The following is a 25,767-nucleotide window of genomic DNA, read 5'->3' as shown; positions in this document are numbered from 1 at the left end:
CCATATTAAACCACACACGAAAAACAAACACAGACATGTTTCAGAAAAATTACAGGAGACAAATAAACTGGCTGAATTGTTTATAATTCCAACATATACAGCACATACAGGTGTTTGTGCAGACAAAATAGGTTCTGACACTCCCTCTGTGAACCTTTCATTGTAAAGGCTCTGAGTAACAGAGGCCTAGACAACACAGCTACAACAACAACAACAACAACAACAAAAAGTAAACACCGCAGCAACTAAATAAAAGTTATTACCACACAACACACAACTACTGTAGGACATAATGTAACGTGTATGGTATGAATCAGTGCCTCTCTACAGCACTGGTATGAATGGTACGTCGGGAAATATCGCGAGATTTGTAGATCGGCGAGAACAGGCTGTTTCTTCCCGGGAACAGGGACGTTTCAAATTGTCTGCCCACTTTTTTCAAAGCAAAGTGTTCACTTCGTGTCGTTTCAATCCAATTGTAGCTCTGGACTTTCTTCGGTTTTCAGGAAACTGGAAGCTAAACGTTTACACTCAACTCGCGGTCCCCAGCGCCTGAGGTCTACGGATGCTAACGGGAGCTAGCTTGCTGCTGAATTAGCAGTTGTTTGAAAACTATCGGATTTTTTGTCCAGAAAGAAGAATGTCGGAGGAGCAGAGGACAAGCTGGATACTGACATGCGCTACGGTCACTTGTGTCGTCGCTTTATATGTCCCCTGTGTGCAGAAGACTGTTCCCGGTGGAGACTCAGGTTGGTGCTAGCTCGCTAGCTAATGCTTCTCTTCTGGTCATGTGACTTTGTTGTGTTACAGGTCAGCCAATCAGAGAGCGCCTTGTTTCTGCTGCAGCTGAACTGTTGCTGTCAGAAGTGCTGCAGGTACAGGTGCATAAACCAAAACATGTGCCAACTTCTGAAACTTCTTTTTTTTAGGGTTTATAAAGGTAAATCTTTAATAGCTTTCAATTGTAAACACAGAAAACAATTGAGATAATGTCTTCTAAACAAACATATCTTGATAAGTAAAAGATATAAGGGAATTGTTGGATCAGGTTCAATCAGAATAATGTGGATACCACACCAAAATACCCTTGTTCCACGATATTTCAATTTTAGGGAGCTCTTAAATTTATAAGTTTGGTGTTATTTTGGATCCTGGTCCATTGTCTTCATTTGTTAAATGTCCTAAACTACTAGGATATTTATTATGAATGTTATACTGCAGATTAGATTTGAAGGTCTAAACTCATTAGTTAGGTCTTCAGTGCATTTGATCTGATCGCGGTTATTTCTTTTTGGGAGGAATTCTGTGTTAATTTTGACACATTACAGGGAAAAAATAGTGATGCTTGTTTGTGCTTAATGGACTACATGGTGGGAAATATACACACTGTTTCTAAAAAGCCACAGACAAAATGTCACAAGGCTTAACATCGGACCCAAATGGGTTCTATCAGCACGTGCCTATAATGTTGAGCAAAGTGTTTTCCAAACACTTGTAATGCAGTGTATGAAGGGACTGCCTTGCACAATTACAAACAGTGTTTCAAAGTGATAGCTGGGTTACAAACTTGTAAATGTGGACTTTAGGGCATGAAGGCTCTGCTTGTTAGCTTTGCTCTGCTTTGGCATACAAGCTGCTGTGCAGGGAGAAATGCACATTTCGTAAAATGAAAGCGTATGAAAAGCTCGTCCAGATATGAGCGCGAAGAGACGGGGTGAGAGAAGGGAATTGGAGTAGCTGAGTAGCCCTGCTGGTTGTGCTCCTGCCTAGCGAATGCAGACCTTTGAAAAAATGGCCAGCCCCTTCTCCACAGTGTTTAGGGACGGTGCAGGATGCCCGCACTGATAGTGCCAGCTGAACACCCTTCCGAATTCTCCAGGTCTCCATCTCTGTGTCCTAATCTCTTTAGGTGTGATGTGCCCTGGAGAGGCTCGAGCACAGCCCTGCGGGTACACTGTTGTCTAGGAATGTGGAGTGTGGAAATGATGGGGATTATGGGAAGACTGGTGTGGGTGCCCATGCTCCACTATCACAAAGACTCTTGGCACCCGAGCTGCTACCCCGTTGAGTCAATATTTTCTTTTTTTAGCAATGGGGCTGCAAAACTGCATCTCTGTGGCTCTGAGATGGATGTTTTGGCTCAATATTAGTGCAAGTTTTTCTCTGTTGAATGGTGTAAAAGTGTGCTGCTACCGAGGGGAAATAAGTGAAATTGAGAAACTGATGAGGGCTGAGAAAGTGTGATGTAAAAATGATGGCAGGTAGCTGGCGGCTCATGCCAGGTGAAATGGAGCTGTGAAAACATTTAAGCTGTGCAGGTGGAGGAGTTCTGACTTCATGGTCCATTAGACTGATAAGAGTTGGGGCTCCTCATGTGGCAGAAATTTAGGCATAATAATTCACTGTATCGGCAAGGTTGCAGAATATGTGATGCAGCCAATGCCATCTGAAATTCAGCCGTTCTGTTCTATAATTGTTGGGGCTGAATCTGGGCCCAAGTTTTTGCTCCAGAAAATGTTTATTTTGAGTTTTAAATATTTTGCATATGTAAGGACAGACTTTAAAGCTATAGACTGGTATTTTTTTGATAACTCCATAGGCTCTGTTTTTTTAATTCACTAGGCAATCCATATATATTTAAAACAGGATAGGTCATAGACTGACTATCTTGTCATTGCTGATGCAGAAAACAAGGGCACTATTTTGTATTGTATTGACTACCATCTAGCACCAGTAGAGGGAGCTGTCTTGAACCTAACATTTATCAATGTCATTTAATCTGAACCAAATTTCAATTTTCATGTGTGGGAGATGCAAACATTGGGTGAGAAATCAGTCTAATTTGAAACGCTCTGGGTGTATTCTGGCACAAATGGGTTTGTGCCCAGATACATTGAAGCTTCCTCAAATAGCTTTTAGGGGTTTTCTTTTCACTTGCGCTGCGCCTCACACAGAGCTTGTCAAGAAATTGTGCAACCAGCTCTTATTTTTACAGCTTACCTCATTCTGTGACTGTCACCAGCGTTGCCTTTCTGTTTGTGCCCAACGGACTAAAGGAGACATTGAGACACTGGGAGTGTGGGAGCAACAGAGAGGCACGTAGAGCGGCAGAAGAAAGGGGAAAGGAAAGGACCCTGATGCATTGGGGAGGATGGGACTGAAGGCATTATTCTCAGATCAGCATATGTGTGTGTCTTTGTGTGACAGAGAAGAAGTCTAATTGTGTGTGTGTGTATGTGTGTGTGTGTGTGTGTGTGTGTGTGTGTGTGTGTTTATATCTATGTGTGCTGGAGAGAGGGAGGGAGGCATCAGGGGAGAAGCGAGAGATGAAGAGAATGAGCGTGCCGCTTAGGAAATGTCACACTGGGAAGATTTGTAGGTTTTGATCCTGGCAAATTAATGCAAAACCCCAGTGCAAGTATTTGATTTGGGAAAACTTTGGGAGCAGACTTGTCTCTTAATAATAATTATTGGGTTTACATTAATTTCCTCCCCTATTCTCTTCCACAGGAGAGCTGATCACCACTGCTTGTGAGCTGGGGGTAAGTATTAGCTGTATTGTTTAATCAATTCACTCATTAACTCTTATAAGCATTAAGGAAGTTTAATTAAGCATGGGCAGAAAGCAGATTAATTTACTTTCAGTCCACAGGTTTTTCTCCTTCTTTTCTATGCACTTATTTTACTAAGTTGCAAGTAGAGAATGCTATAATTTGCAACCCGTTTTTCAAATCCAATTAAAGTCAATGGTAAGGCGATGGCTTTTGTAGGCTTTGCCTTATGTACGGTATAAGGCTTATTATATCCACCCCTCTTTTTTTGTGTGTGTGTAAGCCGCGAAGAATGAACTAAATCGGGTTAACAGTTATAATAAGTTTTATTATTTAATAAAGTTTATTACGCCGCTGTGATCCTTTTAGGGAGGCTGTGTCGGTGTCACTATGCCAGTAATCCTGCCGTTAGTGCTGCAGTCCGTGTGGCCTGCCTGTCTGCTTTTCAGGCCTCCCCAGGGCCTGTCAGGCCGTCCCAGGGTCCCAGGCTGCTGGGCCCCCCTTTTCTGATCCCCAGAGTTTTAGAAACCAGCTTCCCTGTTCTCCCTGTTGCCTCTGTCCCCTTAGCTGTCCTTTTGCTGCGTATCTTTCCATTCCTGTCGGCCACACACTCTCTTAACTGATGTCCCTTTTGACGCTAACACTTCGGCTGTCTGCTGAGTTACTATCTTTTCCTCTACATAACTTGTTCCTCATTGCTCTGTGACTTCTCCTGACCTACATGCTCTATCTGCAACCCATCCCTCTGTTTTTGGTCAAGTGTTTTTGTAAGTAACCAAGCCTTTGCTGTGTGTGATGTGACCAGTGATGTAGCCACACTGTCACCATTCACAGCTCTGTGTTCTTCATAAGAACTGCCCCTTCTCCCTGCCTGCGCGGCTCATGTTATCAGGGCCAGCGAATGAGCCTGTGTTTAATGACTGAGCCCTTATCTGGGTGGAGGAGACTTAGTAGCTAATTGCTGTGATTGCTTAGATCCCCCAGGCGAGAATGACTGCGGCTCAGAGGTGGTTTGGGCTGAGGCTGGCGAGCACCACGTGCTCCAGCAGGGGCTCTAGGGAGCGGCACTGTCCTTGGGAAGAGGCCAGAGGAAAAGAAGAGGGAGGAAGAGAGGGAGTCAGTTTGCGGTCATGCTACTGAAAATCTACAGCATACCAGTGCTGTCATTTACTAGGGGGTGAAGAGCAGCTATATTTGCCACTAAGTACACTTGGGCTAAGAAAAATCACAATTCCTTTCTGCCACTTAACAATGTCTGCATCACTCTTGCCTTTATTAAATCTCCTCTCTTTTTAATCTGGCACCTGTTTTCTTGCTTACACCTGCACTTTCATTCAACCCAACTGCTTCTCTTGAAACTGTGAGTTATTTCTAGTTGAGTCTCTCGATGTGCGTCTTAAACGTCCCTGTAAAGCAAGATCAGAAATTGTTATCTAAACACAATATACTGTATTTGTCTGAAAAAGTAGCTGTAAATATGTGGAAATACTGAGAATCATGTTTGACTGAATGATGGATTTACAGCGTTAGAAAATGTTTCATTACTTTTAGGTTCAGGTTTTTTTTGGCAGTTCCAAATGGCGGGCTTGATGATGCGCATGGATTCCTTAGCATCCCCCCCCCCCCACCTAGTACTAGGACAAAATATAAAAGCAATACCTGTTTTGCATCCTCAGTTCACCCCTTTGGTTGTGAGTTACTATTAGTTTCAACATTACAATCTGCAGTTTTGCTATTTAGCTATAACGGTAACGAACGGTGAGGTCAGTGACAGGGTAAGTTGTAGCCAAAATAACAGCTAGGTTGCGTTATGAAACCAAATTATTGTCGTATTTCAAACACAATTGATGTGACGGATCCTAGATGACCTGTTATGAAATCTACTTAGTACCTGTACCTGCTTAACCGGCTGTGTACCACTGATTTAAAAAATGTCCTCATTCATAACTCCTCTTATTTATACTTGATTTTAACATAAGAACAGCAAGCTTTAATCACACTCGCAAATAAAACTCAATCTTTAGCAGATATGACATGAATCACATTCAACAGCTGCACATAAAGATAATATAAACAGACAAACTAATACCCACCAGCAGTCCATATTTAGTAACAGACAGCAACAATCTTTATCCTTTATCACCGTACAACAACCGACAACACTAAAACTATTCAATTCAGACTTAACATTTCAAAAGTCTTCAATGATCCACCAGTCTGTAGATGGAGGCTACTTGTAAATATAAATCAATTCTTTGATATCTACTTTTAAATACACATGTACAGCTCGTCCCTACAGACCTTCAGTTTACTTTGCTTTCCAGCAATATCCAAATGTGCATGTGTGATGATGACTTTTCATACACAGCTAAAGCTCTGGAGGGGTTGTTCATATTGCGGTTGCTTTGACCTCAGAGTGGCTCGTTAACAAAACACTGACAAAGACAGCAGTACAGTCGCTGACTTTTAGCACAGCCACGTAGCATAGTTAGCCTTTTCTCTGCCAGTTCTGTTTTGAATCACAGTAAACTTTTCGGTCCCTTCGTTTATGCAGGGTTTTTTTTTTTTTAAGTCTGGGTTAGTCCTTTTTCTTGCTACGCCAATAGATTCCTCCACAGCATCCCAGAGTAGAGATTTGTACTTAATTTTTCACGATTTGGAAACTTCATTTTATATAAGTATGGATTTTTTTCACAACTGAACTCTGGTCTGGTGGTGATTAACACAGTCTTCTTGAACATTTTGTTCTCAGGTGGCCCATCCTCCAGGGTATCCTGTCTTCACCTTACTAGCTCGTCTGGCTATCTTTCTCCTGCCCAACCTGTCTCCAGCTCACAGTGTCAACCTGATGAGCAGTCTGCTGGGGGCTGCAGCAAGTGGTGCCCTCTGCATGTCTATTAGCAGGTAGGCACAGAAGAATTATTTTGAGTTAAAGGGGTCTTTCAAAAAGATTTCCTTACTCACTTTTTGCATCCCTGTGCTGTCTGTAGCAGAGAGTGGTATTTCTGGTCCTGACAGACTGGTAGTGTGTCCCTGATCCTCTGTTCAGTATTCAAGAGCAGAGCCCAGCCGGCCTCCTCCCTCCCTCCACCCTGCCCTGCCTGTTTACCCATCAGCCACCCGTTGTGAGAGTGCGTGTGTATGTATATCACAATTATCCCACCCTCCAACCCCCACGCTGTCCATGTCCCCCTTCCCTCCACCAACACCACTGCCCAGCATGTTCCCAATCCTGACATGGCACGATTTCTTATCTCTTCCTCATGCGCCTGAGAGGGACAAGATCACTACCTCTGCTCCTCCCTTTCTCCTTTCTTCTACATCTCTCCCCTCGCTCAATCCCAAGTTCAGTGTACGGTCTCTTCATGGCATCTACCACCCTGCAGTTTTGCATGCTGCTGACCCTGTCATGAAAGAAAGTATTTCACCATTCCCTCTTTGTGTGATTATCTCTCATGGTTGGCTGCACTACCTTACATCACCCTATTGCTGATCCAAGTAATTTCCCACATTGCATTGTTGGTGGCAGCTTAGTGTCAACATTTTTCCCTTTTGTCCCTCTAAATGCATACTAGGGCATTTAAGAGCATGTCGTATACTTCTAATTTACTCACATGATGTCATTTCTGTCCTATGTACACCTCTGTAGGCTGTGAGGACTCAGTACTAGTGGGGGAAAAAAGCAGGTGAAAATGAAGTTGTGTGTTCCCAAGTGCTCAACAATGGGCCTACTTCTGACAGTTGCACTTCTTTGTGCTTGGCCACAGTTTGTGGCAGGCAGTCTGGGGAAGGTCAGGGGACAGGGTCAGTCCTGATGCAGTAGGGCAGAGGCTGGGGAGGAAGTGCAACTCAGGGGACTGGATCTAAGCCCAGACTGCATCAGCCTAAAACAAGAAGCCTTGGTACTTCTCTGAGGTGAATCAGAATCTACCACGGGATAGGTCATGGAAAAGGAAGACAGGGCGAAAAACTGGGAGAAACACTATGCTTCTTTTTTAGCTTTTTGGCTTTGTATCCCACTTCCCCCATAGTCCTAATGCATTTGATGAGTTATTAGTAAATTGGACTCGGCTTTGGCCAGACATTTGCAGACAGTTATTTTGTGGCCAGAGAATATCCATGCAGTCTGGGTGATATTTGGCTCACAGTGTTCATGTTAACTGCAGCCCTGTTTGTAATCTCTGCGGATTTAGATCCAATTTTGGATTATGGTCAAGTAAAAAGTCATTATGAGGACCTCCAACCCCCCCAACAAGGGATGATGGGTAGTAAGGACTTCAGCCAGAGCACACAGTCACACCATTTAAGCCCTTAAGTATAAACGTATAATCTACGCTTTCAATTTGAAAAATAAGCATAAAAGGTTTTAGTCATTATCTGCTCTGGGTTTTAGCTTTTGGCTGTGAATCAGCTGGCAAACGTTTCCTAGTAAGGGGTTACTGGAGAGGGCAAAAGATGAGGAGGGCGAAGCGGCGCAAGGGAATTCTGGATGGTCAAGACCCCCCCTTTCAGGTCCAAGTATGGAGGTATGTCATACCATGTAACTGCAGGGACTCTCGGGACCGGCCTTTCCCTCAGATGAAATGCTAGAACTGAGCTTTTGTTCATTCCTGCTCCATGAGTTTGGTATGTCTTTTGCTAACGTAATTTAGTCACAACATTTTCTTTTTTTTTCTTTTTTTTAACCCACGTGGGGGTCAAAACGCTCTTCTTTCTTTTCATTTTTAGGTTTGTATCAGCTGAGTGCAAGGGACTTTTTCCACTCCGAACAAATCATTTCTTTGTGTGATCATTTTCAGATGGAAAATATATTGCAGTTAATACAGATACTTGAAGGCAGTTTCTCTCAAATAGTAAATTGTAAGACCTTGAAATTCATCTGGAGTATACCCAACATGGCAAGCCTTTGATGTATCAATTTAAATTAGTCGGCCAGATTGCAGTGTTTAATGTGGGGGAATGTAAGTTGATAGGCTTGGAAGCCACTTCTCTCTCTTGCATAAGTTAAAATGTAGCACTTAGCCTCCCTTTGAATTGTCAATTACACTTCTCTTGGCTTGATCATTTGGTTTGATGGCCAAATTGCACGTCTTGTTATGTTTTCACACCATGGCCTGACAAGCCTTTGAGGATGGTGGACGTAATGATAATTTCTATCGATTGCACTCAGAGGTTCAGAGACGGAAACATTTGGCCTGCTGAATGCTGAAGGCCTCGGCAGTGAGTCTCTGGAGGAATGCACCCTTCATAGCGGGATTATCCAGACAGCTTGGTATTCTGCGCTCTCTCGTTTCGCAGTTTATCTGCTAAAGCTGCTCTGAATCTCTGCTACCTGCGAGGAATCTCTCTCTCCATTCCAGAGCTTATCCTGAGAAACCAGGAGCAGACACGGCAGCCTGCTGACAGCCATCAGAGCAGAAAAACAACCTCACAGTTGCTCTGTCATCAGCACTTTTTGTTTGATCACATGATTACATAACAAGACTGTTGAAGCACACCAAACATGTCTGGCCTCTCTTGTCGGTGACAGTCCTTATATTTAACGCACACCTGTGAGAGGCTCCCCCACCAAGAGCTGGCCCATGATGCACAGCTGATACCTCAGAGGACCGGTGGATGGGCCTGGTGCCATCCCCAGCTCCTTATAAGGACCTTCACCATATGGTCCTGATGGCGCTTTTCCCTCCTCGCTCAGGTGGGTTGTTTTTCCACACAGGTGGGGCTGCTTGTATTTTGTTGGGGGTCATGTCAGGTGTGTCGGTATTGTTTTTTTTTAGCTGCTTTTTGCAAAGTTCTGTTTTTTAAGAGACATCCCCATTGTGAGTTGTGGAGTCAGGGAAACAGCTGAATAGAGTTGTTTTGTTAGATGGTGTCCTCACCTCTCCCTGCAGGTGGCAAGTCCACCCCTCCCTCTCACATCTGATGTGGTTGGATAAAATCTTCCTCCCAAGTAGGCACAGAGAAAAGAGCCATTCCTGTTTTCTGCTGAAAAGCAGAGGACAACTTTAGGTTTGATTATTTAAAAGGCCCCAATCTGTAGACCTTTTGTTCAATTTTTGCAGTATCTCATTCGTCATATTGTAGTCCAACAGACCTCCTTCACTCCCCCCCATCCTCAGCATGACCAATGGTTCCCCCAGGACTCATCCTCTAATACAGTTAAACAGATGTCTAATGAAGATGTTATTTCCTCATTACTGGCTATGGGATGGGGATAGAGCGGAGGAGGGAGGAGGGCGAGATAGACAGCAGAATACAGTAGCAGTTTAATATTCCTTTCGCCCGTGGGCCCGAGATTGTGTCTGCCTCGGACGTCAATATTACATTCCTCACCCACCACAGGCGGTCTTAATAAGGCACCAGGCACGAAGACGGATCAGACTCGGCAATTACAATTCACCCAGAATTAGTTAATGGAATCTTTACAGCAACATTTATGTATCACTGGTGTGTGCCTAATGACTTTGTTGGAAAAGGCAGCAATAAAAATGGCATTCAGAGCATTGCGTAAACACAGGATTTTTCTCAATTGTTTTTTTTCCCTCTTCCTGTAATTTTTGTGTGTTGGGTGGAGATTAAGATGGCATTCTGGGAGAAATTGTCATGTCAGTGGCTGCATTGTTTGTGCAGAATTGTGGTGATTAATTTTACACGCACTTGGAGCACTGCAGCGCTCTCCTGGAGGAGGGGTGTCTGAGCTGCAGAGCTGGGACCCTTATTCACCCTCCTTTCTGTTTGAGCAGACAGCATCCTTGTCACACTCTGGAGGAGGCAGGAAAGATGGAGGAATGCCTGGTTTGGTGTCTGGCTGGAAAAAAAATAGGCTGTTGTCACGTACAAGATTCAAATCTGGTACTGTCTGTAACAGCAAAATAAAAGAAGGAAGTGGGCATTTTTACCTCAATGTCAATAACAGGCATTGTTGTTATGGGTAATTTTTTTGTAACGGAAATGTTTGGAATTGAACATTTCTGATATTAAGTCATGAATATATAGCCTATAATGCAGCGTGTTTGATTATATTGAATTCACTTTAAAAAAAACTAAACATCATAAATAGAAACTGCAAATGTAGTTTTTATTTAGCATTGTGGTGATGCAGTCTAGCAATTATGAAGCAATGGGTGTTACAAGAGAACGTTTTGATTTCCTGACATGAAGGTACTGTAGACTGCTTCACTTTGACCGTCAGTTACCCACAAGCCCTGAGTGCACACAATGCTGACTAAGACTGTGGAAGCAAGATAAATATGTCTTTTTCTAGCAGGATCCTGGACTTTTGAATGTTGTATCTACTGTAGTGATACATTTCCCTTCAAGTAGCATTGACTCCTTTGCCAGAGATGAAGAGGGGAACAACAATAGCGACAGAGTTGGCTACAGGAACTATAAACATGTCTGAAAAACCACAGAAGTATCCAACAAGGTTATTGAGGCCCCATTTAAAAAAGAAAAATCAGGAAAGATGATTGTAAACATTTTTTTTATTTTACAGTGTTGGTACTGATCAGGATAAGTGCACTTATCGGTAGGTATAGTTTTAGACATGTGGCAGTCCTGTGTAATCATCTCACTGTCATCAGGATGAGACAAGTCTACTTCCAGATCTAAAACACTATATAGCACATTTCCTATTGTGGGCTTATAAGCATCTTTTCTTTAAGTCTCCCTGCCTGCTAAATGTCCTATCTTTCCAACTCCATGCATCACATATGTTACAAGGTTTTTTGCTAAAAACTTTTAGTCTTCAATCCCAGATGATGTCATGAAGGTTACTCTACAGCCACAGACGCCATCATCTGTTTGTAGAAATTGGAGAGCCAATGTAAAAACAAAACAAAGATTTATATAATACAAAATGGGCAAATTATGATGATTCAATTCCAATGCTAGGTAATAATAAAATATATAATGAAGGTGTTGTCCAGCCCTAATCCTTACATAGACTTGCTTTTGAACACTTGGCATTGTTATTTACTAGTGTGTTTGAATTCCTGACGTGTATACACGCAATTTAATTTAAAAGCTTAGATTTGTGCATCAGTTGATGCTTAGTTTTGGAATTTCAAAGCAGTGCATCTGACACTTACCAGTGTAATATAATAACTACTAAGTACCCTGCTCGGTGTCCTGGCCAGAGGAGAGCCCCAGGGTGTCATCGGGGGCCAGCTGGAAACCTCGGCTTCAGCCCGAGCAGGCCACTTGGTCTCTTGGGCTCTCTACCCTCTTCAGGAATGTGTGATTCTTTTCCAGCGATGCTTCCCCAAACCACCACTCGGTTAGAGAACAGTGCAACGCTGATCCGCGATGGCACAGCTGTGGTATTGTGTGTTCCCCAGGGTGGTGTGTGACAGTGGCTCCCTCGGCCAGCTTCCATTGTGAAGCCTCAATCAGTGCAGAGAGCTGGTGTTGGCTTTTTGTGTGCTGTTATTTAGCACAGACGACTGGTGCTGGCACGTCTCTTTCACATACTGTAGAACTGAGGCAGGTCCCATTTTGACACTTCAAAGGTTTTTTTTTTCTGAGCTTTTGTTGTGTCCTTGAAGGGGACATTGCTTACCAAAGCCATTGTCATTTATTCAATTTAATTTACCTTTGATCTTTCCTATTGAAGGTGATTTGTTTGCATTTTAATGTTCCCATTTGTCTACATTATGTGTCAAGTTGCTTAATTGGTAATTTTCTTTTCTAGCCACCTACATTAAACCAAGTTTTCTTAATTCTAGGTTAAACGCATATTATTTGTCATTCCGTTAATTTCCCAAGTGCTGACACCGACATTTTGGCAGGGCCTTGCAGTTCAGGGTAGAATGGTCTCGTTGTCAGCTGAGTTATTCTCCTGCCACGTCTCAACCAGGCCATTGTCACTGAGCCACAACATTTCAGCACAGCGGCATCCTGCACCGCATTGAGGGGTGATAACAGGGAACACGGCAACTACGGTGTCAAAATGTGTCCCGCTTTATCCGCACGCCCTGGGAGCAGCCGACCCGGAGAATGATCTGTGGAGCGGCTGAGAGGCTGACTGGGACCCAGGTGGTCTGCGCAGACAGACAGGTCATTTACAGCCCGCACTGAACACACATCACTGGGCTCTCTTGGACTGACAAGCTCTAACAGAGAGATTTGTCAGCCACTCAGGGAGAATAAAGAAGCAGGGGGGACAGGAGTGTGGGTGTGTGTGTCTGAGTGCTGCCTGGCTGCAAATTGCAGGAAACTTGGTGTAATAATAACCCTGTCTGTGGACCCCCACGACTGTACTGCACCCAGTGTAACCCCAAAAGCAGCCCCCCTGCTCTGTGTAAGCTATGGGTTAATTGTCATGCAGGGACGTAAAATTAAGGGTGCGGGGGGTCTCTGCACCTCAACAAAAGTCCTCATCTGCCCCCCCCCCCACCCGCCATCCTCCACCACCCAGCCCATCCTTCTTCATCCCTTCCTTCAAGTTATAGCTAATTCCTGGAGCGTTCAGTGAGAAAGACGCTGCTATCTCTTATTAAGACCCACTGGTAGACGCCCCATCAACACAGTCCGCCCCCCCCCCATCTCTAATGTGCACACACATATACACACACACACACATGCATATTCATTCACCAAGCACACCTTACAGAGAACACAGGAAAAATAGTGGCGAGAAGCAGAGAAAAAAAAAAACATGAAAAAAATGGGAAGTAGTCAGCAAGCAAGAGTTTTTTTTTCTTTTCTACCATCCTCTCGCTCTCCCTCTCCTTTTTTCCCTGATTTACCGCGCTTTCCTCAGAAAGCTCCATTGTTCCCCTAGCCTAAGTCTCATCAGGCCTTTTGTGGCTGACTATCACAGCGGCAGGCAGAGAGCTGGAAATGTATAAATGGTATCATGCCTTGTGATTAATGGCGGTGCTTATGAGTCAGGTCTGATAACGGGCCTGCTCTCTACTCAATTTCAGATACCGTTAATGGAATCTGTCTTCTGCGATTGTAATGTGAGAGCGCCTAATTTGCTATGGAGCTTGAAGCTGTCACCGGCAAGGGATTGTGGGGTCATAAGGGACCTGGCAGCCGTTTGGCCTGCAGCTTGTATCTGCGGTGCTGAATAGAGCAGCTCTCTGCCTGTCAGTTAGCTGATAGGCTGATGAGGACTCTAAGCCACTCCACACAATGGCGGAAAGGGCCATACTGCCTGACTTCCCTAATTGTTGAGCCTGCTCATATTTCAGAGCCAGCATGCCGGGGACTGGGCTATGTTTTTTTTTTTCCTTTTTTCTTTTTTCCCCCTCTCTCTTCTTGAACTTTTTTCTTCCTTTTTCTTTATTTCATCCTTTATCCCGCACACTGTCTCACCCTTATACCGCACACTTCTCTGCACTACCACTCCCCCATCACCACCACCACCACCACCACCCCACCATCATTTGTCGCCTCTCTCTCTCTCCCCCTATGTCTCTCATTTTAGTAAGTGGTGGGTCTTAGCGTATGACAGATTATCCCAAGTTTGCTTCAATTACGGCAAAGGAGATGGAGACAGTACAGGAGAGGAGGTAGGGGGAAACTTTTGTGAACACATTATATTTAAGAAGCTGAGGATAAAGTGCTATCTCTACCATGGTGGTTTCTTTGCCAGTCTCCTCCAGATCAACCGGCTGCTGCTGCTGCTGCTGCTGCTGAGGGACTCATGATGATATTTGAATGGCCCAATTCAGAGTGTTTTTCAAGGTCTTGTCTGCAAAGCAAACTTGGGTTGGGGGAAGATTAAGTGGGTCCCCAAACGAGTCTGGGGGAAGTGGTGGCTGTTTTGGGTGCAAACTTTAATTTATTTTTAAAATGCTGACTTTGTTTTTCTGCTGTTTTGTATCGCTGCAGTGCAAGTTAGGTAAAAAATGTCAACACTTGAAGTTCCGTAGACGGACTAGGAACAGAACGTTAGGCTGGAATGCAGATATTTGGGATTTTTTTGGGCACACTCACACTAGGCCCAATTGCCCTGTACCATGCCAAAGGACAAAAGTCTTCCCTTGCCAAACCAGGCCTGAGCAAGGTTACCCATTGTACACGTCATCACGTCTTAATACGACACATGCATAGCTTTACGTCATTGTGGTTTACAAGAAGTGCGGTCTCAGAGTCAGCACAGTGTGGAACAATACAGAGAACATTTCTGCAACTTCACTGACTTTGTGGCTAATTTCTGACTTTTTTGTCAGTTACAGCCCCCTCCTGGAATTCTCTATTATACAAGGCGACAATTTTATTATACATCATCAGCGTACCCATGCTTGTGCCAAAGCCCTCCTCTTCCAACCGAGCCAGGGCAAAGGAAGCATACTGTGCTTGAGCATGATATGTAGCACTCACACTAGTCAGACAAACTGGACTTTGGGGGTCAAATGTTGTGAGGCACAGTTTGGATTGCCTAGTGTGAGGGTACCCTAAAACTGACTTGGAACAAAAAGTTGGAATCGAATACAAATATACTCGACCTTTAAGGGGTTTTCAGATTTATTTAAGTCTGAAAAACTTTGCTGCAACTCAATGAAAAACTGAAATTTCCCCACAAGTGGCTTGAAACACACATACAATCTTTCAGGGATAGCGTGAAAAACAGATCCATCTAAGATTCTGTATCATAATAAAGGCCTCTCATCTTCCGGTTTCAGACTGACAGGTCCTGGTCCTGGAGCCGTGCTGGCTGGAGGGCTGTTCGCTGTGTCCAGGCTGAGCTGGCAGTGGTCTATGGGCGCAGAGGTCTTCACTCTCAACAACTTTTTTGTTGGTCTGCTCTTTTTCCTGATCACCAGCTTCCACTGTGCAGAAAAAGCCACTCAGAGGAGGAAGGTAACTCACTACGTCACATCCTTATGTTAGACGTTAGCCTTTTCCTTTTCATGGATCATTTCTTTGATGCCTTGTTAAGATATCGTCAACATGAACTCACAGTGCTAAATGCTTGACCTTGTCAGATGGCATATTGGGGAGCACTCTGCTGTGGCTTGGGGCTCTGCAACCAGCACACCCTGGTTCTGTATGTGCTGGTCATCATTCCCTGGGTCTTTTACAGACTTTACTCGCACAAGGTAAGTATTAAGACATTTTTTAAGAAAAAGAAAGAAAGAATTAAAAAAAAAAAAAAGGTCAAGGAGCACAAATGATTAATGTGCATTAAAAAAGCCCAAAAAATAATGTATATTGTTATATTGTGTTCACAGACGTATGCTGTCCTTTGATTTTCAGTGAAAAAAAGTTATATTTCTATGATTTTTTTTCTGTTTCTTTATAAACCAATTTGGAAATCATAGCCTAACTTTTCAGCAGGGTCCTGTCAAACTTTAGAATATTTCAATGTTAGCCTTATTAAGGATTTGTATTAAGGATCCCCCAGGCTTGTTGCCGTCCCTTTTGAAGTGTAGGTACATGCCATACTGTATATTCAATGTGAAATAAAGTTGAATTGGAGTTTTTTGGATTAAAGCTTTTCTGAATCTGAGTCAGTTTCACATACATTTAGAGAACTGTAATTTAAGAAGCTCTCTGTCTCTGAATCATCTCAACAGGAGCTGTCTCTGCGTGTCCTCGCGTCTCTGGGCGTGTGTTTCCTCGCTGGTTTTCTGCCATACATCTACCTTCCAGTGTCCTCCTACCTGAACACAGCCCGCTGGAGCTGGGGGGATCAGACCACCCTGACAGGCCTGCTGACCCACCTGCTGAGAGCTGAATATGGCACCTTCAGTCTCGTATGCATTTTTGCACTACTGTTATTATTAGCTATTCGACAACAGTCAATAAGTGTGAACTGATAATATTTGTAACTTTTACATTCATGGTTTTCGTCGTATTCTTTTTGTGTTTGCAGGCGAAGACTGAGATCTCTGTAAACTTGACTACAATGCTGAAGTGAGTCTGTCTTTTATCAACTCAACTGTTCACACATTAAGATTATTAATCAGAAGTATTTATACAGTTCATTAAATTGAACTGTTTTGTTATGAGTTCATAAATTGTATTTGTCAATCACAACTCTTTAAAACATCTTTTTGTTTTATGTGCTATTTACACTGTCTAACTTAAAGTTTGATATACTATAATATGCTAACTATATGATTAACTTCCAGAGCAGATTCTAAGATTGGGTACAGAGAAACAATTGAAAACAGAGAGTTTCATCAGAGGTACAGTGAGGGCACATGGTTCTAGACATGGAGGACGATTCCCCCCCCCCCCCCCCCCGGTGTTTTACACACATTTAACCACAGAAACTCCTATCTGTTCTGAGAGCCCCTTCTCATTTCTGCAGGCCGACCCTCTCTCCCTCTCTTGTCCCCAGCAGCTTTTGTTCTTCCCCTACCACTCTCTCCCATCAAAGCAGAACTGAACCTGCTTAGAGGGCCAAATCGCTGTGTTCTGTTTCTCCAGCAGTTTGAAATGATCACTCAGCTCTGGTGTTTAAGCGTGACAAGCTGTGATGACAGACACTGCAATAGAGCTGGAGAAATTGTATTTTTCCACTCCAGCAAACCCCCCATACCTCCTCCACTGGATCTCCTCCTCTACTCCCTGCTACATCACCACCACCACCACTGCAGTCATCCCACTCCTGATATCGCTCTCCAACTGACGGGATGGGGGTGCATGTGCGTCTTAAGACCCCCCACTACTAGCCCTCCCTACCCTACCAGGCGCCCACCCCTTCCCATCATCCCTGCTGCTTGATGGACAAGCACACCTTCAAGATGGGGAAGAGAGGCGAACATGACAGGCATGTCGCACTGGAGACGTAAAACCCGTTGGAGAAGCTGACACACACACACACCCACAAACACACGCTTTTCAGCACATTCACACATAGTGTACATTGGGAGATATAGAGACTCAATAAGCTGTCAAATAGAGATGGGTATTAAGGAAGAGGCAGGAAACTATCTCTCTGCTCTGAGCAAACGCTCACTGACTGACAGGCGCTGTGAAGAGAGGATGGGGCAGCGGGGGGGTGGATGACACAGTCATTCGTATCCGTCAATCCGATTGAAAGGAGGAGCACAGAGTCCAAGGAGTTTGTTTTGATAGAGGATGGAGGGCATTTAATAATTGCTGTCCTTGAGTTCAGTAGCAGGGAGGGTAATTGAGCTTGTCTTTGGTGTCCGTCATAAAGTCTGTTATACTTGTGTGCGTCTGTGTGTCCGTGTCTGTGTGTGTTCAGGGCCCAGTTGGACCACTGCCTGGCAGACCTTTCGCTTCCCGTTATGGCTCTTGCAGGAGTGGGCCTTCTCCTCTCCTCGTGGGACAGGTAGGATGAGCGAGAAACGGGCATACAAAACACCAAACTCTGTCACACACATCTCCACAGCCACTTCAACCAAAAATCTAATCCCCTGCAGTAAGAGACGGGGAACAAAACCACTGACAAAACGCTGATCTCGGGAAAAAAGAATACAAAAAAACACTGAGCCACCTAACTGTCAAGCTGTCGCGACGCTCCACATTCAAATCAAGACAGGTTGATGTGTGTTTTTAAATTTTCACAAACATGTTTGTGTGTGCAAGTAAACCACTGCTTGTATGTATCTGTTTGTGGCAGTGTGGCGGTTTGATCCAGTTATTCATTACAGCAGAGCCTTTCTTGGGGGTCTGTGGGGCAGAGCTTATAGAGCTGAGGGATGCCTCAGGGCTCCGTAGGGCAATGATCACGACCTGCTCCCCCCTGCACTTTTATACACTTGATTACTTGAACATGTGAAATATAGGATGCCCCAAAAGAAACCATAAAAAGGCCACTATAATACTGTAAAAATCTGCTTTCATTTTTCACACATTGTGCCTCATTTGAAGAAAAAAACAAAAACAGAATCTTGACAGTACGAGTTCGTGGCCAGTCAGCTGAGCACATCAGATCAATTCGTTGGCAGAAAAGCAAGTCATTTTGCTTTGGCTTGGAAGTGTCTCTTCAGGTTCAGATGATGATTTGTTATTGCCATAAGGCTAGTGTGTTTTCCTTTTTAGTGTATAAGTACATTTTACAGCTGTACTGTAATGAGTTTGTGATTCAGAGCTTGGCAGCAGCTCATTATGACTCAGTCTGCATTAGAAAATCAATCATGCACCTCTTAGCTGGCTGGCGTATACATTTGCCCTCGGGCTTGTGATCTCCATCCCTGCATTAATATTTTACGGACTTATTCAAAACAAGTATATTTTTACAGAGAAAATAGACAACATAATACTTTCAACTTGATATGTGGAAACTGGGGTATACAGAGCAATGTTAAAATGAGTTTTAATGAAAAAGAGAAGAATATTGATATACAAAATATATATTGTCTTCTCTGTCATAGGATGTGTCGCTCAGTGGCCTGGTTGCTCACTGCCATGCTTGTGGTGTACTCGCTGTTTTTTGCTTGGAGAGCCAACCTTGACATCAGCAGACCCCTTCTCCTTGGAGTCGTGAGTTATGAGACTTAAATTCACTTTGTCAATCACCCTGTCGGTTCCTGTTATCTTTATTGAAACGCAGCTGGATATTTTCTCTGTCTATGGGAGATCATATCAGTGCTGTTCCTGGCATGGATCTATAAGTACATTCAGGACTGCATGGAGGAAAAGAAAACACTTGAGGAAACAGTGGCGTGTGTTTCTGTGCTTGTTTGTGTACACCTCTACACTCCTTTCCCTGCAGGTTGAGCGATTCTGGCTCCAGAGCGATGCTGCAGTGTGTGTGCTGGCAGGCCTCGGCTTGAGCCGGACACACATAGAGCTGGAGAGGAGGCTGGGATGTGGGGGGCTGTGGAGGAACTCAGGCTGGGTGCTCACCATGGGTCTATTGGCACATATGGTGCACACCAATCACAGGTAAGCATTGCACTGTGTTCCAATAACAAACTCCCTCACTGGTGTATTGAAGACACAGTGTAGTCCTTGGGTTTAATATTGATGAAGACATTGTTTGATTATTGTTTCGATCTGTTACAACATTTTAAATACAACACTGCCTGTAAGATTACAAACTTGACTTTTAGGTTTTAGATTGATATTAACCTGGGATTTTGGATGAACATGCAGGACTCCTGGTTTTATGGCCTTGAATTATTGGGATGCAATCACTTACAATTAAAATCTTCCACCTTATTCTTTTCAATAGAGAGTGGAACTACTTCTGTGGCAGATAAAAGCCCAAACGTTTCTTTAGGGCTAAGACATGAAGTTAGTTTTGTAGCATACATTTTGCTGAAGTAATTCTTCAAGAACTATATCTTGTACCTGATACCATCAGTGAAGCTTTACCTCCATAATTATTATGGCTGCATCTTCTTGCTCTGCAGGCAATTCATGATTCCAACCTCTGATAGTGGTTGTCCTGATCTCAAAAGCAGTGAATCTACGTGCATTTATCTTTGGAGTCGTTTTACTGTGCAGTATTTTTATTGCAGGAACTACGCCGGACACAAATGTTACTTTGTGTTAGCTTTGTTGAGTAAAGTTGAAGTGAGGTTAAAAACTCCCTTCTCATTCTGCTTCCTTCTAAAATCCCCATACAGAAGTTTTCCCTGAGTCAACCTGATTTGTTTCTCCTCTGCGCTTCATACTGCAGGTCTGAACTTCACATGTCAGGTATTTCTCTCCTCACCCCATGGTAGGTGCTGAAGAGAGGCACGGTTAGCACATAGATTCCACTCACAGAGCTCAGTGTGAGATGTTAGCTGTCCGAGAAGGCAGATTACACCGTAGTGCTGGGGAGTGCCAGACAGCCATCACTGAGCAGCTTTGATCAAGGGGAGAGCATGGCCTGTGCTGTCAGACCCATCACACCTGTCTCCCCACGATTAGATAGGCAGCCACAGCGCTCTGCAGAGGGGAAGGGGCGGGGGCACTGACAACTTACCCTCAGAGCACCTTGAAAGCGTACCTACAAGCAGCGACTCACTTTCATCCACAGTTTTACAGATCACACACAATTCTAAGTAGGGTGAAGATGCACTGAAGCCCTTTTAAAATTCAAGTAAACACAACGTGTGTTTTGATGATGGTGTACAATGTGGTGATGTTTGTGCTATTGATCCTAGGGAGTGTGATCTGAGCAGAAACAGTGTAGTGGAGAGGTTCGGCAGGGAGCTTCTGGCTTCCGTCCCAAATGACTCGATCATCCTGACCAGAGGAGATCTGCCTGGAAACTCGCTGCGCTACTTATACTACTGTGAGGGGGTTCGTCCCGATGTCCGTCTCGTCGACCAGGAGGTCAGAGCTTTACATTCTCCACGCTCTTGTCTGTTGAGTCCTAAACTTTTCTCTTGAAGTTTAATCCTCACACACACTAAAAGTTTGATTAAAGATGTTTAATTATAGAAACAACAAACTGCTTAGGGTGAGTTTCCTTGTTTTACTTAGTGGCTGAACAGAGGACTGCAAAGTTCAACATCACTGCATGATTTTGTGAAGCAACAAATGATGCGTTTGATTCACAAAATTTAGCTTTAGCGTCTTATTGATTTTTAAAATAAAGATATGATTGAAAACATAGGATTTATTTATTTTTAAAATGAAGATTTATGAACAAGGGGAAGATTATTTTTCATGCTCATAACAGTTTTAGGAAATTAGCAATGTACCTTAGTTGTGTAAAACAGAATAAAATGAATACTAAATACAGTCTAGTGACTGGATGATCCTCTAGCTTCCTTAATTGGGCACATTATCAATGTCCCCATCCTGTTTCAAGTTTGTACATCTCTCTATATATTATCTAATCTAATTAAAAATCAAGAAGTGAAAACAAGAACCTTCCATTAACGACCAACAAACTTGGATAAAAGGAAATAGAAGCCATTTAAAAATTGTATTTAAGGAGCAAAAGCCACCGACAGTCAATAAATCCATGTGTTGAAATGATTAGTACACTGGCTGCTAATTTGGTCATCATAATTGATTGAGTTTTTATGGTACTTCTTTCTAGATGATGACATACAGTTGGTATGTTGCCAAGCTGGCACAGCACCACCCAGGGGTCCACTTTCCTGGCCGCTGGTGGGACCCAGTCCACCCTGAGGGGAAAGACACCTTCAATCTGGAGCAGTTTCTTCTGCACAACACGCAGTAAGTCACCGAGACAGAATGAAATGGAGGTCTGAGCTGATGAATAGCAGGCTGTAAAAAAAGGAGAGAGAATGAGTCGGGAGGGCAACAATGGTCCAAATTAACAAGTGGGTGATCTAAAAAGGCATAGATCAGGGGGGTGGTCCACACAGCTGTAAATGCAGGGAGAAGATAATCTCATAGAAGTGTTGGGGCCATAAAAGGAGATTGATGAAGTACACGAGCCGTTTAATCTACTTGATTGGGTTAAACAGTCTCTGGTGGAGTCAGTGCTGCTCCCTGCTCTCACATCTCTCACTCTTACAAGAAGAACTGAGACTCAGAAAGTGGCTGGGGACCTGTTAATGCCAAGCCCACCAGGGGGCAGTGTTTGCCAGGCCAACATGCCCGTCTCTCCGTGGGGCACACTGACCTGTGGGATTAACCTCCAGGGCCCAAAAGCTAGAAGGTGTTGCGGTGTGAGGAAATATTTTTGGACATGGTGTTGGTGTTTGTCTCATCATCAGAAGTCAGCCTCGTGGAGAAAGAACGAATAAATCGAGGATGTGAGCAAGCCTCTTCATTTTTCCACAGGAGGGATGTTGTCGCCTGCATTGGGCTGTCTGAAGGAGACCCTAGCTGGGAGCATAGTTTCTCCCGTTGGCCGTGGGGTGTGTGTGACGTCTTGGTGCCAGCTCAGAGGCAGTTTCACCCTGAAAGGTGGGCGAAGAGGACTCGGAACATGTACAACTGGACGGAACCACATGAAAGGTGCTTACAAACACATTCAGAACATTCACATCTCTAGAGAGGTATTTGACCTTTAAACATACAGTTTCTTATTTTCCTTCTTTTAAGGAGCTTTTGGGTTTAATAAATTGTCTTAATTGTTGGACAATAATGTGTGTACTCCGCTCTCTCACCTCTTCTAAAGCTTTATGATGATTACACCGAGTTAAATCTTTACAGCAGGACAAAATGTATCAAATAAAAATGTTCACATCTTGTGCATCAGTTTATACACATTGACAGAATTATTACCTTTGGATACTTTGGAATCTTGACTTTAATTTAAATTAAGGTCTTGTAGGATGAACAATGTTTTATCTCCACAGTATGAGATTGTAGAGACTGGCACAGTCTGTAAATTCAGGGAGTCCTGAGGAAAATCAGCGCAGCATTTTGGAAAAAACAGGTCGTGATCTTATGTTAAAAAAATAATTCCCTCATAAAGATACAAATAATGAATCCTCACCACGTATTTCTTCATCAACATCTCTTTGCCCCTCGTCTCTGTGGAGTCTGATGGAGGACGACTGAAGACCACAGAGCTTCCCTCAGTGAGGTTGTGCTCTGTGCTCTTTGTGAATTTAACCAGAGCAGACATCAGGCCCTCAGCCATTTGAAATGAGACTGAAGATGGGAAATAATGAGTTTCTTATTGCATTTTGTCAATAACTGTGTCAAAAGTGGAATTAGTCAAAGCTCCATATTCTGTTGCTGTTGCCAGCAGCCCTTCATTCACTCTGCTATCCACGGCTGAATACTGTGACATTATTTCCCGCACTCTCACGACAAGCGTGTCCGTCGATGCCCACAAGCCAAATATTAGTTGGGAGCTCTGCTTAAATATTCTTTTGAAGAAGAGGTCAAGTGTTTACAGCCAACAAAGTGAAAAAAAGGGAAGATGTGGTTTTATTGCGTGTCTAATGTGTTTGCTGGTATTGTTGCTCAGTCATTTAATGTTTATGCAGAAAACATCCATGTTTAGTGTATCAAAACCTGCACAGTCCAGTTGAACAATACATATTCACATAAATATCATTTTCAGTTAGAGGAATTCTGCATGAAAAGCCTGAAGCTGTTTAGATAAAGAAATGTTTTTTTTTTTTTTTTTTTACGTGTGAACAGTTTCCATCCTGCGTCCTGGGAGCATGTCGCTAATGAGGAGATGTGGCAAGCCAGGTACAGTAAGTTAAAGTTCTTTTTACAGAAGACACTACAGATAAAAAAGCTGCGTCACATTGCATACTTTACCACGAGAACATCTCCATAAACCAGTCTTGTGTGATAGAGCATCTACATGTACATTCTATTTGGTATCGGCATCTACATAAATCACTCCATTGGAGTGGTGCGTCTGTGAGTGTGGATCTGCATGGCTCATCCATCCAGCACTTAGCCCTGAGCCTGCGTGCTTTGTTTCAGGATGAAGACGGCTTTCTTTCTGTTTGACCTGGCTGAAAGGATTCAGGGAGAGGGGAGCGCTCGCCTCTTTGAGCTGTCTTACACTGTGAGTCTGACCCTAACAAACACTGCCACAACACTGTCATTTACCATAATGGAGCAGATTTAAGTGCTAAAACAAGGCAAAGAATGACATATTCAGGGGCTTTTACTTTGTTATTTGTGGTAACATCTGCTCTTATGTGTGTGTCTTTGTGTGTTTATGTGTTTGTGTTGGACAGCTGTATAAGGAGATTGTTGAGGCCCACTCGGACTACCCTCCTAACTGGGACAAGAACTTGGCTCTGGCCTGCGAGAGGCTGCTCCACTCCGGTCAAAGGGGGCACAGTCCAGACAGCCTGCTGACCTGCAGCACCGAGCACTTTAGCCTCTACTTGGAGAAGGAAGCTACAGATCCCCAGGCACCCGCCATTCGCTCAGCCATTACTCACCTGGTCAAAGAGAGAGACAGACTCCGCCAGAGCCAGAGGCCAGCCCCTTAACAATATCCAGAGAGACCTCCACAGAGCTGGAACACTGAAAGCAGGAGCCTAGCTGAAATGCTAGACACCAGGGATGAGTCTGAATGTGCCTCCTCCCAGGAATAATAATAATAATAATAATAGGTGGCAGTCCAGTTCTGTGCTGAAGTTTTGGCCAAATGTAAATGGTCAAATTGGAATTATGAGTTGCTGCTGCAGAATAACTGGTTTCTAGAAATTCAACACAACTCTGCACAAAGGACAAAAAACTTCCCCTCAGCCATGCTTCATTTAACAAAGTTTGACCAGAGACAGAGCTTGACTTTAGGTAGCCTTGGCTGACCCCAATCAAGCTATGCGTGCTCCCCTTTAACTCAACCTTTCGATTGCTTTATCGTTGCATCTTTCCTTTTTTCCTTTCCTCCTCTGCTCTCACAGCTTTTAATGTGCTGATTATTCTGCCTCCGCCACTGCTCTAGTTCTCTTTTTCTCACATTAGGACGGCAGGGCCGAGATTGAGGGAAAACCAATTTGGGGGCAGAAATGGGGGATTAGAGCGGCTGTTTAATCTAGGACAGACTTGTGCAGTGCCACACAGTCCCCACTCCGCATAACCAGCACTACCCACCCACCCACTCACCCACCCCTCTATCCTTCCATCAGTCCATCTAAGATGGTCCTTTAAATGTTTAAAACTAATGGATTTCATGAGTTTTTTTCCCTCTCTTCCTTCCTAACAGGAGGGCTGTAATCCTTCATGGATTTAAATGAAATGTGAAATGTCACAATGCCAGGGACCCTTTTAGAGGTGCGTTTTTGTGTGTGATGATTTGTGTTTGTGTGTGAACATACTTAAATCTCCACCCAGGCCCTTTCACTGCCCGAATGGCACATAAGCATTGTCGATAAACAGATCGGCACGCGGAAAAGCAGAGTGCTTTGATCGTCATAGAGGCACAAAGTCATGCAAACTCCAGGGACACAAGTAGACACGCAAGACCATCCGCCTCCCAGCTCGCAGGAAAATGGACTTTTATCCCTGTGAGGGCTGCTGAAGAGACAACATAGCACGCAAACACATAGAGCAGAGCCTCTCGTCTTTGACGTGTTCTCAGGGTCCAAAACTTTAATTACACACCGTTTTTGTTGATATTTGTGATGATGTTAATGAACCTTCTGCCGTGGAAGCTATTATGCAGAAGTTGTATGTTCCATAAGCTTTCTTAAAACTCTGCTCAATGAGCCGGCTCTCTGAGATACTTCTAGAAAGCGAAGGACAGTTTTTGCACGTGGAGTTTTCTCAGAATGTAATCTGCCCTCTCTGTTCGCAGGAATGGTTAGCGGCTGTCAGCTGGCTGGATGATGAGATTCGACCTGCTGTAGCACAGATGGTCTGGTTTCACATAAAAAGGGACAACTTTCCCTCTGCTTTCTACTGATAAATATGTCAATAAAGATGATGTTTATTTTAA

The 25,767-nt window shown here is 43.8% G+C and overlaps 1 protein-coding gene across 2 annotated transcripts; it reads left to right on the top strand.

Moving 5' to 3' along the window:
- Positions 1-357: 357 nt before the first annotated feature.
- On the top strand, positions 358-25,767 carry tmem260 (transmembrane protein 260). Of its 2 annotated transcripts, none has more exons than XR_009676423.1 (16): positions 358-749; positions 3,511-3,542; positions 6,304-6,455; positions 15,188-15,365; positions 15,491-15,604; positions 16,082-16,261; positions 16,381-16,421; positions 17,725-17,811; positions 18,857-18,965; positions 19,198-19,370; positions 20,582-20,753; positions 21,469-21,608; positions 22,182-22,358; positions 23,499-23,557; positions 23,796-23,880; positions 24,056-24,105. XR_009676423.1 is itself a non-coding variant. In XM_061062720.1 (16 exons), the coding sequence occupies exons 1-16, from the start codon at positions 641-643 to the stop codon at positions 24,314-24,316; spliced, it is 2,064 nt and encodes a 687-aa protein (XP_060918703.1). In that variant the 5' UTR covers positions 359-640; the 3' UTR covers positions 24,317-25,767. The 2 variants fall into 2 exon arrangements, 1 of the variants encoding a protein (XP_060918703.1); XM_061062720.1 differs by having other exon boundaries at positions 359-749; positions 23,499-23,552; positions 24,056-25,767.

The sequence above is a fragment of the Labrus mixtus genome, chromosome 18 (assembly GCF_963584025.1).
Source record: "Labrus mixtus chromosome 18, fLabMix1.1, whole genome shotgun sequence".
NCBI lineage: Eukaryota > Metazoa > Chordata > Actinopteri > Labriformes > Labridae > Labrus > Labrus mixtus.
Note: the sequence above shows the minus strand (reverse complement) of the source record. Positions and strands in the feature narration are given on the sequence as shown.

Coding starts and splice junctions, on each gene's coding strand:
- tmem260 (XM_061062720.1), top strand. CDS start 641: ATGTCGGAGGAGCAGAGGACAAGCTGGATACTGACATGCGCTACGGTC. Junction 17,812..18,856: donor CTCCTCTCCTCGTGGGACAG/GTAGGATGAGCG, acceptor TCTCTGTCATAG/GATGTGTCGCTCAGTGGCCT. Junction 21,609..22,181: donor TTTCTTCTGCACAACACGCA/GTAAGTCACCGA, acceptor ATTTTTCCACAG/GAGGGATGTTGTCGCCTGCA.